Genomic DNA, 16,919 nt, shown 5'->3' with positions numbered 1-16,919 from the left:
ATTCTTTATTCACTTAACCTAGTAATTTAACACAGCTACACATGGATAGATAATTAATTCTTTATTCACTTAACCTAGTAATTTAACACAGCTACACATGGATAGATAATTAATTCTCCACTCACTTAACCTAGTAACTTGACACAGCTAAACATGGATAGATAATTAATTCTTTGTTCACTTAACCTAGTAACTTGACACAGCTACACATGGATAGATAATTAATTCTTTATTCACTTAACTTAGTAATTTAACACAGTTACACATGGATAGATAATTAATTCTTTATTCACTTAACCTAGTAATTTAACACAGCTACACATGGATAGATAATTAATTCTCCACTCACTTAACCTAGTAACTTGACACAGCTAAACATGGATAGATAATTAATTCTTTGTTCACTTAACCTAGTAACTTGACACAGCTACACATGGATAGATAATTAATTCTTTATTCACTTAACCTAGTAATTTAACACAGTTACACATGGATAGATAATTAATTCTCTACTCACTTAACCTAGTAACTTGACACAGCTAAACATGGATAGATAATTAATTATTTATTCACTTAACCTAGTAATTTAACACAGCTACACATGGATAGATAATTAATTCTCTACTCACTTAACCTAGTAACTTGACACAGCTACACATGGATAGATAATTAATTCTCTACTCACTTAACCTAGTAACTTGACACAGCTAAACATGGATAGATAATTAATTCTTTGTTCACTTAACCTAGTAACTTGACACAGCTACACATGGATAGATAATTAATTCTCTACTCACTTAACCTAGTAACTTGACACAGCTAAACATGGATAGATAATTAATTCTTTGTTCACTTAACCTAGTAACTTGACACAGCTACACATGGATAGATAATTAATTCTTTGTTCACTTAACCTAGTAACTTGACACAGCTACACATGGATAGATAATTAATTCTTTATTCACTTAACCTAGTAACTTGACACAGCTAAACATGGATAGATAATTAATTCTCTATTCACTTAACCTAGTAACTTAACATAGCTACACATGGATAGATAATTACTGTATTACTTCTAATTTAAGATGCGACCCACTTTTAAAAAGGATTTTCAGGAAAAACAATTGAATGATAATTAGAAAGAAGTAAATATATTTTAAAAGAGTTTATTAACGAATCAAAAATGTTAGTAATATATTTAAAATAAAATATAATAAAAATGTATAAAATATAAGGAAGTTTAAAATTTTCATCATAATAATGTTTTTTGTGTTTTCTTTATTTAATCAGAATGTTACTCTGATGTTTCTTCTGACTCAGTGTTATATTCTGAAGTTGAAGTATCTTCGTCGCTTGACTCACCATAGACCCAAAGAGTGCCATCTCGCCTTCCATTTTCCGCATCTTCAAAATCTGACGGCAATTTTTGACTAATTATTGCCATTCGCCTGAATGATAAACCTTCTCTTTTCGTAAATTTCTCACACCAATCAAACTTGAAAGAAATACTAATATTTTCTACACGTTCTTTTGCTTTTAACATGAAGACTTCTCTCACTACAGGCAGTCCTTTATTTTGTAACTCTTTGAAATACATTAAAACGGTGACATCAATGTCAGGATGTCTTCCTTTTCTTGGGCCAGAAAATGACTTGGACTTTGTACGTTTCTTGCCAGAAAACAACTTTGTTTTCATACCACGCGAATGACGTACATTTGCCTCACTCATTGTATAATTTTTACCGGCTGCACAATTCCCAATGTTTTCAGCGTGCAAAATAACCTTTCTTTTAAATTCAGCATCGTAGGTAAAATGCTTTTCCATGGGTAAAAACACAATAAAATAGCGAATAAACAATAGGAAAGTCAGAAAACGACTGAAGACGGTGATACGCAACTATACCGCTAGAGGCGCTGACATCGGCAAATTTGACGTTTGTACGTGTTTTTTAGCTTTCTAAGCTAAGTTCTTTTGAAACTATAGTCCAATCTGTTTGTTAATGCAGGATTTTTTTAGAAAATCTTTGTTATTCGAGGAAAACGATGTTTTCGAGACTTTCGAAGAGTGTAAAATAATACCTCGAATTTAAGGCGCACCCTAAACTTTCAGTTCGGAAAAATGTGAAAAATAGTGCATCTTAAAATTCGAAGTAATACAGTAATTCTTTATTCACTTAACCTAGTAACTTGACACAACTACACCTGGATTGATGATTAATTCTTTGTTCACTTAACCTATTAACTTGACACAACTACACATGAATAGATCATTAATTCTTTATTCACTGAACCTAGTAGCTGGACACAGGAACAAGTTAATTCAGTTTGTTTGTTTTTTCACTTGATAACTTGGCACAACTAGATGTGAATACATAATAAAGTATCCATTTCACTTTACCTAATTATTTGGGACAGCTACACATTGTCAAGTGTTTTTCACTTTGCCTTTTAACTTGGTACAGCAATACTCACATAAGTAATATAGTTTTTATTCACTTTAGATGATAATTTGGCACAGGAACACGAGAAAACCGTAGTTTTCTCTTGTTTTTAGTAACTTGGCACAACTACACGTGAGTACTTAGTCAAGGCGTAACTCACCTTTCATTGTATCTTGATACAGAAAGTTGTTCATATATAATCAAATATTTATTCACTTTATGTTTACTATAATACATGTACTATATAATGTTATGCTTATCGTGACAGTTATTGTAGTACTTTATGTTTTTTGTAATACATGTACATTATGGTAATCGTAACATATGTATTTTCATTCTTTATGTTTGTCGTAATATATGTATTTATCTCTTCATTTTTTTACTTAATAAATGTATTATAGAACATTATAATGCAATACTCGTATTTTATTTTTATTTTAATCCACGTGTTTTAGCTCCTTACTTTTATTGTAACACGTGTGTTCATTACTTTGTGTATTTGTTTTAGCGCTTGATGACGTAACTATTTACAGGATTATTTGTTTGCTCTTCATTTAAATATCAAACGGCATCAGAAATAAATACCATTCGACAAACTGATTGTTTATTTTGAATTTCGCGCAAAGCTACATGAGGGCTATCTGCTCTAGCCGTCCCTAATTTCGTAGTGTAAGACTAGAGGGAAAGCAGCTAGTCATCACCACCCACCACCAACTCTTGGGCTACTCTTTTACCAACGAAAAGTTGGTAAAAGTTGACCGTCACATTATAATGCCCTCACGGCTGAAATGGTAAGCATGTTTGGTGTGACGGGAATTCGAACCCACGAACCTCGGATTATTAATCAAGTGCCTTAACCACCTGGCCATGCCGGGCCACACAGTGGTATGTCTGTGTATTCTCACCGCTAGAAACCGGGTTTGGATACCCGTTGTGGGCAAAGCACAGATAGCCTTTTATGTGGCTCTGTGTTTGATTCCAAACAAACAAACAAACATCTTTCAATCTTGATTTATTTCATTTTTGAGCTATGAGATCCGAAAAATAAAAATGTAAAAATTCCTTATTGTAGTTTATAACTGCTTAAAATCTTGTCATGAGAAAACTGCCTTTTTCTTCAAACTGTAATGAAATACATTAAAACCAGAATAAACTATTTTACCGAAAATTATTATTTTTAAAACAAATACAACAAAATAAAACTGATTGAAATTGAAATAGAAATGCCAGACAAAACATTTCGTAAATCTAAGTAATTGCAAAAGAGTTAGTGTTTTTTATTTAATATACTTTGGCACCAGATTTTCTCTGAAAAGTCAGTTAAATAACCTAACGATTAGCAATTAGAAACATTTAAAGCTCATCTGTATGACTGAAAAGATTGAACATGTGGTATTCGATTTTTAAAGGGCGAAAATCATGTTTCAAAACACGTCTAAATCGTTTGAATCGAATTAAAGCCAAATTTTCGTCTTTAAGCGCATGTTTTTGTTTCTGTTATATTCAGCTTACTACGTCATATTTCTAACTCACGATGGTGAAGGGAATAATTTTTTCAAGAGCCCAGTGTCCAGCATCATGGCTATGTTCGTCATGTCTTTGTCGGAGTTTGGAGACATGTATGAGGCCTTTGAACATACGGCTCATCCTACTACCGCTAAAGTAAGATTATATTCTGTTTATATTACACTTTAATGTAAAATTTCATTATTATTTTTTTTACTTTTTTCAACAATCAAGTTAATGTACTGTCAGTCTTACCTGTTGCTTTATGAATATAAATAAATGTCCTTAAACTACAATTTTGCCTTTATTAAAATCTGTAAGTCATCTAGTTGATATTTATTAATCATTATTGTACCCCTGTTGAAGCACGGAGATTATCATAGCACTATATGCAAGCCATATTTGGTTAGAATTTTCGCACGACTATCTCCGCATAAACATTCCTAACTTCATACTTTATGACCAGAGAGCAGGCAGCTATTCAACAGCATCCAACACCAGAACTTCGACTGTTCAGGACATTTTTGTTTTTTCTGGCAATAAGACGCAGACCAGGAACCTTGGAATTCACAATCCTGGCATGCTAACCAATAGGCAACCCCGATCCTTCTGTACAGGCGATAAGTTTGCCTTTAAGATAGGCATTTAATTCAGGATATACTAATATCTTAACGTTATACATAGTTCTACTAGTATCATTTAATAGTTAATGGAAAATAAAAGGTAAGGTAGCATGTTAAACGGTTTTTGTTTGATTTGTTTTTTTTTCGCAAGAGCTTCCTGTACTACATGATAACTACTCAACATCATTCATTAAAAACTCTTAGGCTATTCTTTACCAATGAATAGTGGGATGTACTGTAACTTAACGGTTTAAAAAGCGAGCTTTTCGATAAAGACATTCGAACTCATAATCCGCTGATTTACAGTCAAGTGCCTTAACTACACATAAATAAAGAAATCGTTATAATGTGCATACATCGAAGTTGTTAAGCAACGAGAATGGTAGTTTTATGAACCTTCATGTATAATTAGTAACAAAAAAAAAAAAGAAACACTAACTATTATTTTTGCTGGTGAAAAGAAACTAATAACCGAAAACGATGTAGTAATTTGAGCGATTCTGGTAAGTTTAGTATACTTTTAAAGTTTATTTAGTATCTTGTAGCTGCTAACTGATAAAGACTATTGTTCAGCGACGTAAAAATTCACGAAAGCTCCTGCATCTCTATCAGAACTTAGGAAACAAATAGACAAGTAAAGCCCCGAAATACTTATTGTTTTGGTTAATAGGATCATGTTATTTTGATCTCGCATACTGAAGGTTCTGTTCATCATGTACATGGCTCTAGTCACTATTCTGTTGATTAACATGCTGATCGCTATGATGGGAAAGACGTACCAAGACATCGCCGAGAGAAGAAATGAATGGGTCAGGCAGGTTAGTTATCTCTTCCTTTTAGAATACATACATAGATAAAAAGTAATTGATGATTATTGCTATCCGGTCACTAGGGAATGGTTAGCCTCTTGTATAATTGAAGTAGGGACTGAGAAGATTTATTATCACTTATACATTGGAGAGTTATTATTCTCCGATCGGCAAAGATCTACAAGTTAATTTATTCCTAATGAAGACTGATAATTAGTATTATTCATTTAGAAGTGACTGACCAAATGATGTCCTGTGTTTCTTGAAGACCAACAAATTGTTATTCTCAACTCAATAAGTTGATGTGTTAATGTTTTGTGTTTGTTGAGATGAATGAGTTATTATATGCAACTAAGAGGAGACAAGCAAGTTATTGCAGTGAGTAGTGAAGTCCGAGGACTATTTTTTCCAAATGACAGTGTTAAATTATTGCTCTCTTTTTGGTGAATGTAGATCAGCTATTATCCTATCCGTAGAGACTATATAGTTATTGTTCTGAGTTTGGTATAAATCCATAAATTATATTTTTCATCTCAGTAGAGACTGGTAAGATATTGTTCTTCTGTGTTTAATGAAGAATGTTGAATATTTTTGTCAGCCTACTAGTCCTGTATAATAATTATTATCAGTCTTCTAGTCCTGTATAATAATTATTATCAACCTGCTAGCCTGTATAACAATTATTATCAACCTCTTCGTCCTGTATACTAATTATCAACCTACTAGTCCTGTATCATAGTCATTCTTAACCTAATAGTTTTTGTGCCAAAGTCGCTAGAGGTTTTTAACAATACTTTATAAGTTATGATACGTTTTATGCTTGTTTTAATCCAAAGCCACATTGGGATATATGCTGCGTTCACCACGGGGAATCTAGCCCTGAATTTTAGTGTTGGGTTATTAATCCACTGATATCCACCAAGACATCCGAGGTCAATACACGTGTAGTTTAACTGTCTGTTTTATGCTGTATTAGATATATTATAATTACCTTTTCGAAACCTCTCGCAGACTTATAACTGACAAAAGATATACTTAAGTTAGTTCGAAAACAGTAAAACTGATCATCCACTTTCAAAACATTTTAGCTCTAACAGCCACTTTGTCAATGAAATGCACGTTCTTATGTTTAGTTTTGCCTCTTCCAAAAGAACTTCACGAGAAAGAAGAAAAAAGACAAGTTAAGTTTCAAACTTGGACCTACAAATACACATTAACAGGATTAAAATAGTTCATTTATTTGACCTTTAAGGTTACTTTAAGCTGAGACTTAAATATCAAGAAAATTGATAGAAGTGAGGCAATTTCGAAAACAAATCGAGCTGTTTTGGAGAAATTGCTGTAAATGTTTGAAGAGGGTTTTTGAGCAGGGTAGCAGTGGATAACTAAAGACTAGTAAGAAGAGGTTGAAAGGCATTTGTGGAAAACATATGCATGTGTTAATATGGCTGTTTAGCTTGAGTACATACCAGGGTTAAGGCCAGCATATGGGTTTGATATGGGTAACATGCAATTTGAAGAGATTGATAGGGTTGTGAGAAAATACAAAGTTGGAAATGTCTCTGAGATTAATGCAATCAGCTATAACATTTATAAGTGCTCACATGTTCTATCAATTTTGACAGAATTGTTTGATAAGAAAGCCTATAAATGGTAGACAGCGATTAGAATTTACATTTCCATGGAAGAAAATCCGAATTCTGGGGACAATTTCGAACAATTTCACTGTTGAATGTAGATTATTATATTTATTTCAATGTATTTAATAATAGGCTGACCAGTTTCCTGTTGGAAAATGAGTACATAAACAAATTAGTGCAGAAAACGAGAGTTATAGGCTTTCTATGGTATCTTAAGTATGTCAGCATGATTTAGGCAACAATCAAAGATATTAAAAAGAGGAAAGGTGATCTAAATGAAAATTACCCCTGAAGAAGAAAAGTCCACCTTTCAAAAGCGGTCTGGTTGTTCGGTATTGTATTTTTAAATTAAGTTGATTTATTGAACCTTCGTGTCTCCCTTATATATAGATCTAGCAAACGTTCATAGCTCGGTACCCCATAGGATGATTGATTTGACTATGGAACATTTTGGGGTGCCAAGTAAACTTTGAAATCTTGTGAACCAATACTATCATAAATTCTAGATGAGATTTATCACTAGACAATTCATCACTGCTTGGCATTCATTATGAATAGAAATACCTATTGGATATGCGATTTTATAACTCATTTTTGTTTTGGCTGTTAGAGATGGTTATTAAAAGGGTAGACCCATACATTTCTGGGATACAAATTACGGTAAATTGAGACCTACCATCACCTAGGGCATTCATGTATGTTGTCACTATCATATCTCCATTTACGACAGATGTTTATGCCGTTTAGACAATACTTGATGTACTGATAATATGATGCCACATGAAATATGAGTCTAAGAAAAGTAGAAGCTTGACTATTAGAAAGGCAAGATAACTAAATATATTTCTTCACTGATGGCGTAAGAATTCCAAGTGCATTTGAAAAACATGTTAAGATATTGGGAAGGTGGTACTATGTGCCTCTCAAATGTGGGTTTAGAGGGAAAATAGTTAAGAATCAGCTTTGTAAAGGATTGAGGTATTAAAAATGTGACCTATCTGGAAAGTTTAAAGTGTAGTTTTTCAATTTAGTTTCCTGTCAAGGGTTTTATAGTCTCTCCAGGTATATGATATATTTTCAACCCTAGTTGAGGCTATAGAAAAATCATCATAGGTGTTTTCTGGTCCCTAAGAGCTTTAATTCCAGTGCAATCTTGTAGGAGCCTTTATGTTGATCTTCTAATTCTATAATTAGCAAAAGAATACAAAGTTTGTAAGGGTGAGATTCTCTTGATATTAAACAAATCAAAGGATAAGGACATCTGACCTAAACAGACAGAAAGTGGGATTTAAGCACAGGGGTTACAGATGTAGAAAACATGTTAGTGATGAAGGAGATTGTAGGAACAGTATAAATGGATAGGAGAAGCTTGTTTGGAGAAACTCAGGTGTGAATATTGAAAGGTAGTTGGTAAAACACAGAGAAATGTAATAGAATAATTAAAAAAGGAGAAGAAAAAAGAGTGGCATAGTTAGGCTCACAAGAACAATGGATGTGTTTTGTAAAAATATACACCACCAATTTAAGTGTGGTTGCATCTGGCAGATGGATTCGTCTAAAATAAGGTTCTTGATCAGGGTAGTGTATGAACAACACCTTAATCCAGTTAATTTAGATGGGAAGTGAGTGAGGTTGGGAAGTATCCAAAGTGTTCTTCTAGGGAAAAGCTAGAGCACATTATTGCAGGATGTGAGCTGGAACGAGATAGATACACCATGAAGGCACACTCAAGTCTTAAAGGTTCTAAAGAGGCACAACTCCATTCTAGGTGGATACTTGTTGTCGCTTACAGTGTTACATGCAATACCTGATACAAAACAACTCCATACTAAGTGGATACTCGTTGTCGCTTACAGCGTTACATACAATACCTGACACAAAATAACCAGATTCTAGGTGTCTGTAAGTGTCATGTATAGTATTGATTTACGATTGTCCAAATTTGTGAAATTGGTCTTTAAGGATGTGGCAGTCGGTATTTGACTCCAGTTCTGAGCGTTCTTTAATCCTGTAACACAAATGTCAAATTTTCAAACAGATCCTGGGGCGGAATATTCTAAAAGTGTACTATAATAGACAAACTCGAGTCCTAGCATGGCCTGGTGATGAAGGCACTCGACTTACAACCTGCGGGTCACGAGCTCGAAACGCTGTCACCAAACATACTCGCCTTTCAGTGATGACCGCCCACTCGAATGTAAAAAGACTTTACTGATACACAAGGCCTTACACAGTTTTAGCTTGTGGTCTTCAACAAGTTATATCAGTCTTCTTTCACTTACAATTTATTAGTTGATGAGCACTTATGAAAGGCAAGACGTGTTCTTTGTGCAGAACTATTGCTTTAAACTGTGCTTTTACTATATTAAAAAATAAACTATTACACTCTCAGTCTTACATTTCTGATTAACAAAATAAACAGCTAAGAAATCTCGTGTGAAGTCCGTCGGTAGGTCAGCGTCTATATAATTAAAATGCAAATATCTGAAGTTTGATTCCATGTGGTGGACAGAATGCAAATAACCCATTATATAATTACGGACTAAAAATTAGCAATAAAATATCTTATGAAAAGAAAAAAATTAAAACATAAGAGTGCATTAATTAACTTGACATAACAATTAATTTACTTTCAACTATACTTGTAAAAAGAATAAAACAACGTTCATTATACTGAAATATTTAACGTTGAACGTTAAAACGTTCCCAAAAGTAATTGTTCTTCCCTTCTGTTTTAAACCGAATACAGTGGGCCAGAATTGTGTTAGTTGTAGAGAGAGGGGTGCCACCTTCTGAGTGTTTAGAGCAACTTCTCCGCTACTCTCAAGCCATGGCAGACGGACGAAGAGCCCTTGTACTAAGGCTACAACAAAATGTAAAGTTTATTTTGCTGAGTCTTATTTGGAAATAAAAAGATCAAAAATATGAATTTTATTTTGTGAAAATATTCGTAAATAGTTTGTCAGTTACCATATTTTTTATAATAAAAATGTGTTTTAAGTATGTTCTAAAATGGTAAATCATTGCCTTATCTGTATTGAAACATAGATTCGAACCTAAATATTTTGTCTCCCAAAATGATAATTAAGTATAAATATCTATAATATTTTGAAAACATCAATTAACACATGTTAACAGATTCAAGGAAATAATGCAGGGAAAAAATGCCGAAACAATATGTTAAAATAGATATTTTAAAATATCGTGCTGGCCGTGTTTTATTTTTATTTCTAACTAAGTTTCCTTTTCCGGTTCTTCATTATCATTGAGCTTATTCTTTATTTTAGGTTTAATCTACTTATATTGAACACAGGTTATGCAGATTTTTGTAACAGGTATAGCTTGGTTAAGGGGCTTACAATTTGTAACTCTCAAACTGACATTATAAATTTGAACGTTGAAAAAATTATCAGTTAATCGAAACTTACAAAACAGTGAGGCTCTAACTGATGAGGAATTATTTTATCCATTCGATAATTATTTCCAGAAAAGTAATAGTGAAGACAACTTATAGATCAGAACATTAAATTGTGTGACATGGAAAGGTCTACCATTTAAGTTAATGACAAAGTTTAGGCCAGTCGTGATTTTGATGTCATACTTAACTATTTAATAAGACAAGTTCTTATGCAAAAGCAAAATTCTAGCTAACTGTTATATACACAAATTATTTGAGCTATATATAAACACGGAATGAATTACTTTTCAAAAGCCTTAACAAAAGTTAAATACTGATAGACGTATATTTCTGCTTCTTACTAATATGCATGCTTAACAAAAGGTAAATACAGATAGACGTATATTTCTGCTTCTAACTAATAAGCATGCTTAACAAAAGTTAAATACAGATAGACGTATATTTCTGCTTCTAACTAATAAGCATGCTTAACAAAAGTTAAATACAGACAGACGTATATTTCTGCTTCTAACTAATAAGCATGCTTAACAAAAGTTAAATACAGATAGACGTATATTTATGCTTCTAACTAATAAGCATGCTTAACAAAAGTTAAATACAGATAGACGTATATTTATGCTTCTAACTAATAAGCATGCTTAACAAAAGTTAAATACAGATAGACGTATATTTATGCTTCTAACTAATAAGCATGCTTAACAAAAGTTAAATACAGATAGACGTGTATTTCTGCTTCTAACTAATAAGCATGCTTAACAAAAGTTAAATACAGATAGACGTATATTTATGCTTCTAACTAATAAGCATGCTTAACAAAAGTTAAATACAGATAGACGTATATTTCTGCTTCTAACTAATAAGCATGCTTAACAAAAGTTAAATACAGATAAACGTATATTTCTGCTTCTAACTAATAAACATGCTTGACAAAAGTTAAATACAGATAGACGTATATTTCTGCTTCTTATTAATAAGCATGCTTATGAGTAAAGTTGAATTAATTTCGTGGCTTCTTTACTTTTAGGAACAAGAAATGGAAGAGCTGAGAAAGCTGGGAGAACTGAAGATCACACACCTTGAGAACAAACGACGTCGCGAAGAAGGATCTAATGTCCTATCCCCGCGCAGCACCCCCTTTAAAGCACCCAGTACTATAAGTCTGTGAAGTTAGCTGTCGTTTAGCTTTCATTAATAGTTATTACTACTGCGTTTACTATAAGATACTGAACGTTTCTTTTCAATTTTATTTCCATTTTGAAAACAGTTTAGCGAATTCTATAAAAGCATATGGTTAGCATAAAGTGATATGACTTTTTTTTTATTTGAACGTATGTATGTGTTGAGCTTGTTACAAACAAAGGAGGTGAACATATGTACCTCACCCCAGTTTTTACCCAATAGCAGAATGATCCTTCGAACATGGAATAAATTGAGTGTAACAATCGTAAAATTCACTGTTTTAGTTTGGGCTTTAATAATCACAGTCAACATATTAAATACAATTCTCCAATCGTCGCTACCTTCACCCTCTACCACCATTCTAATACGTTCCGCCGCCAGGAAAATAATCTCCACAATGTTACATATAGGTCCGACAACAACAACCACACGATTTCTCCAACTTTATGTTTTTCACCAAGGTCATCTCAAACAGTAGCCATGGACGATCTAGGGGAAGGAGGTCCGGAACCCCTTTCTTCAGTATTCCAAAATCACGATACCTGTGATTCGTTTCGTCTGACAGTTCAAATTGCGCACGAATGTTTTGTTTCCAATTATAGTACAAATTAATAAAAAATACTTGTTGATTTTTAATATGCCTATGAAGCAATCTTGTTAGTGGCATCTAGACCTCCCCTTTGTAAATTCTTGGATCTGCCCCTCAATTTACTTTGTTTTTAAATTATCGGCAATAACCTCACAAACTGTCTAGATTTACTGTTTTTTTTACTGTATTAAAAAAGCCTAGATTTATTTCTTTTTTATATCTGTAAACTTTATTTTAGCTATAGGCACTTGAAACTAATGACGAGAACTTCCTTAAGTATGTTTTTATTATTTTTGTCAACGTTTTTATCTTGAAGAAATGTATGTGTGTGTTGTTGTTTTTTTTATAGCAAAGCCATATCGGGCTATTTGCTGAGTCTACCGAGGATAACCGAACTCTAATTTTAGCGTTGTAAATCCGTAGCCTTTTTTATCTTGAAGAAAGCTACTAAGAGGCTTCACAGAATTATTTAATATTTTTACTGGTTAAGAATCTGGCCGTTACCTAAATTAATGGCGTGCATCTACATGTTTAGACATTCAGTTTTGCATTGTAAGGTCCTGTTTGATTAACTTAAATGCATTTTATAAATGGAATTTTCTTCTCATACGTACATGTTCAGCAAATGTCATATAACGCTTAGCTGTTTAAAAAAAATGTACCTAAAACCTGGAACTAAATTGTATTAAGGATGTGAATAATTAGATTTTGTTGTATTTAGTATATTGAAGAATTCCTGGTATTCTACAGTTATTTCATTGTTTATACACCTGGGTTTAAAAATGATATAATGAGCTTTTATAATGTGCTTCCGTTGAACTAAGCATTCAATAATTATTGAAACTCTAAATTTTTTGTGTTTTGTCAACGTTTAATTTTGTTATATTTACACTTGATAATAAAGCTAGAAATGTTACTATTTATACCATGACGTTTGTGATGTAAATATTTAGCAGGATGAACATAATAATTATGAATTAAACAGTTTCGTTATCGATGACAGTTTTCAATAAGATAAATCTTATATAATCCCGTTTTCAGAAATTAGATTTAAAGTTATTCTCTCTTTATATTTATTGAGTACACAAGCTGCTTCCTCATAATCCTCTTTGTAAGAGTTATTTTTACTCTCTTGCCCTAGGAGTTAAGTATTTTAAACCCGCAGGCCTTGGGAACCTAGGTACCAGCACGTTAAACACGGGAATGCTCAACCCCCATTTTCAATATCGCGGTGTGGGAAAATTTATGTTTCGCCCCCCTCTTTTGTAGATTTTCTAAGTACTTTAGATACGAGCGTGGTCCATAAAAGGAACTCTTTTTCTGAGAAATTTGGAAGGTGCATGCAACTTAAGTGAATAGCCTGAGTTGCTGTTACAGTTGAAAAGCGTGAAAGATGAATCTATTGAAAGTGCAGCAGTACCATTTTCCTACAAAGAAACGTTCACAACGAAATGTAAAAATAATTATAGTTTTAATTATATATTATTTGCAAGGTGCGAATCTAAGGACGTGATTTCTCATATTAAAAAAAATATATTATTCAAATAACAAACTACATCCTCAAAATGTTCTAGACATTTTATATATAAATTTTACAACTATACAGGTTCATTAAAAGTCGAAAGCACTGGGAACTTCTTACATCTTTGTTCTGTTTGGTTTTTAATTTTTGTTTTATTTTTTAACGAGAAAATATTTTAAAAGGTTTTTTTTTTCTCTTTAGTTTTAAAACAGAACGCGTAGCATAGCCAGATGGTTAGGGCGTTCGACTAGCAATCTAAGAGTCATGGGATTCAATCCCGTCCCTCCAAACTTGCTAGCCCTTTTAGCTGGGGGAGCGTTATATGTTACAGGTAATCCTATTATTCATTGGTAAAAGAGTAGCGCAAATGTTGGAGGTGGGTGGTGATGACTAGCTTCTTTCCATCTAGTCTTTCCCTGCGAAATTAGGGACGGCTAGCGCAGATAACTTTCGTGTAGCTTTGCCCAAAATTATTAAGCCATGTATTGCTTAGTTATCACCATGTTGTAAAGTAAGCTAAATATGGTTTGAAATAAATGTTCACTTCTTGTCAAATATTAAACGTTTTCAATATTTATATAATTAGTTTGTAGACAGGAAAACGTGACAAATTTTAACAACGAGCAGGTAATATGTTATTAATTTTTAATTTTGGTTTATCTGTTGTTAATAATAGTTTATTAACTGTTGCGCAAATTAAATAAATTATTTGAATTCAAGAAAGTGGTGAATGTTTCTGGCTAATGTTATTTCCACCACCATCTGATGAAAGAAAAGGAAATATATTAGGACTTATTCTGTTTTTTAATCCTATATACTCGAAAAAATTGTCCTATACCCTTGTGCAAATTAATTGAAACAAATGGTCATTTTACAATATTTTCAGCATGGCGGCCGGTGTATGCTCGCTGAACCCGCTGATTTCCTTTAATAGTCATTTTTTTACACAGACGGAGTCATTAGCTGTGTTTTGGGCCTGGCATGGCCAAGCGCGTAAGGCGTGCGACTCGTAATCCGAGGGTCGCGGGTTCGCGCCCGCGTCGCGCTAAACATGCTCGCCCTCCCAGCCGTGGAGATGTATAATGTTACGGTCAATCCCACTATTCGTTGGTAAAAGAGCAGCCCAAGAGTTGGCGGTGGGTGGTGATGACTAGCTGCTTTCCCTCTAGTCTTACACTGCTAAATTAGGGACGGCTAGCACAGATAGCCCCCGAGTAGCTTTGCGCGAAATTCCAAAACAAACAAACAAACAAAAAAGCTGTGTTTTGCAGTACGGTAGATCTATTTATGGGATATATGACGAAATTTTGAGGAATATTACGTCATTCGAAATTGCGTTAGAAGGGAAAGAAGACCATTCAAAAAAACTTTTTACCAACTCAATGAAGAAAAAACGGTATCAATGGGGTCTGAAATACAAGAACTGGACGCAAGAACAATGGAGGAAGGTGTTATTCAGTGACGAGACTCATTTCTTCGTACAGGGTCAAAGAAGTCTGCATGTTCGCAGATCTCCAGGTGAGAAACGTCGACAATCTCACATCAATCAGTTCGTAAAACATCCCTTGAAGAAGATGTTTTGGGGCTTTTTCAGCTACTATGGCGTCGGAGCCTTACGTAGAAGGTATAATGCGAGGGCCACAGTACATCGAAGTTTTGTAAAGAAGAGTCGTTCCAGAATTGAAAAAGAGATTTCCAGATGGATTTGGCATTTTTCAGCAAGATCTTGCTCCGTGCCACACATCGAAACTTGTGAAGAATTTTATGACTACAACGCGAATAAAGGTGTTGGGCTGGCCTGGAAATTCTCCGGACTTAAATCCTATTAAAAATCTTTGGGCGATTTGTAAAGCAAGACTTCGGGGAAAAGACTGTACTACGAAAGATAAGCTAATTAAGGCCATAATTGAGGTGTGGTACCGTGATTCAAAAATTAGTAAAGATTACAGTCAACTCGTGGACTCGATACCAAAGCGGATTAATGATCTTCTGAAAAATAAAGACGGTCATATCATGTATTAATTTGTGAGTAATTTTTGGATTCTCAGAAATAAAAGGCAAAAAATTGAAAAACTCGTAATTTTCCGCCTTGTTTCAATTAATTTGCACAAGGGTGTATTATGAAAATATTAAGAGCTATAAATATGTTCTCTTCATAGGGTATGGTTATTTACTCACTCGCTCACTTATCGAGTTTTTATTCAAGAAGGCAAGTTTACACAAAAAGATAGAACAACCTTTCATTGGTAATCCTTACAGAGGAAAAAGAAGAAATCTAGCTACTCGTTTTGAAACAGTATTTTTAGTACAATGTCTATTGACGGAATATTGTTTTTAATCAGGAAAATAAATGGGTTTTAGGAACTAGGTACATGTTTAGAAGAAGTAGTGGGGTGATAGGTACACAAAAAGTCTGGAGATACTAGAAAGAGTCGCACATTAAATTACATATTACGTAAATAAACATAAAAAGAATATAAATGATGCTGAATCGTTCTCTTGAAATAAAAAACAAAACAAAATCTTGTATAATTTGTCCTCGAAAGCCGAAGATTCCAGCACTTTCTTCAGCCACTCATACTTAGCTCTCTCTGCACGTCTAGATCTTAAAGCATCATAGCTTGCTCTACCAAAATGCTCTCAAAAAGCTTTGTAAGACTGCAGTATTGGGTTTACAGTTCGATAAGGCGAAGCAAATATCTTACCCTGAACACATTACCAATTTTCAGCAGCTGACAGTGAAGAAACTCAGCGCATTTAATAATTTCGTCTTCATAGAGGAAATATAATTTACTACAAAAAATCTGTAAATGATTCAAGATCGTAACTTAGTTTACAGCATCATTTACGCTAAGCTCAAGCATAAGGTCATCAAGAAATAGTTTAGCAACCCCTGATTTTCGTCCCAACATTCCTGATGCTTCATCGGTTACAAGTTAAATTACATTTGTTTTCACTGCATTGAAAAACCAACACTTTTGATCAATACACAAGACTGTCATATGCACCATTTTTCATATGTTCTAAGCCAAAATAAAATGACATAGGATTCACCAACTGTTGCTCACAAGCACAGAATACGTTTATCATTAACAGTGGTAGATTTGTCATTGATTTTAGATTGTTTTTAAATTACGTATTTCACCATTGTTTGTCACATTTGCTTCCCTGTATGACATGCAATATCTGCAC

At 33.5% G+C, this 16,919-nt stretch overlaps 1 protein-coding gene across 2 annotated transcripts in view; it reads left to right on the top strand.

Moving 5' to 3' along the window:
• Nucleotides 1–14,443, top strand: part of LOC143229135 (transient receptor potential cation channel subfamily V member 5-like) — a 100,309-nt gene extending 85,866 nt beyond the window's left edge. The window contains exons 13-16 of one of the 2 annotated variants that reach the window (XM_076461008.1): nt 3,949–4,103; nt 5,272–5,388; nt 9,769–9,894; nt 11,462–14,443. In XM_076461008.1, coding sequence (XP_076317123.1) covers nt 3,949–4,103; nt 5,272–5,388; nt 9,769–9,894; nt 11,462–11,602 — 539 coding nt within the window. In that variant the 3' untranslated portion in view covers nt 11,603–14,443. Of the gene's footprint in view, nt 1–1,290; nt 2,850–3,948; nt 4,104–5,271; nt 5,389–9,768; nt 9,895–11,461 lie in introns of those variants that run through there. The other variant, XM_076461009.1, reaches the window with a different exon arrangement.
• Nucleotides 14,444–16,919: the final 2,476 nt, after the last annotated feature.

This window comes from Tachypleus tridentatus, chromosome 10 (assembly GCF_004210375.1).
Source record: "Tachypleus tridentatus isolate NWPU-2018 chromosome 10, ASM421037v1, whole genome shotgun sequence".
NCBI classification, from domain to species: Eukaryota; Metazoa; Arthropoda; class Merostomata; order Xiphosura; family Limulidae; genus Tachypleus; species Tachypleus tridentatus.
Note: the sequence above shows the minus strand (reverse complement) of the source record. Positions and strands in the feature narration are given on the sequence as shown.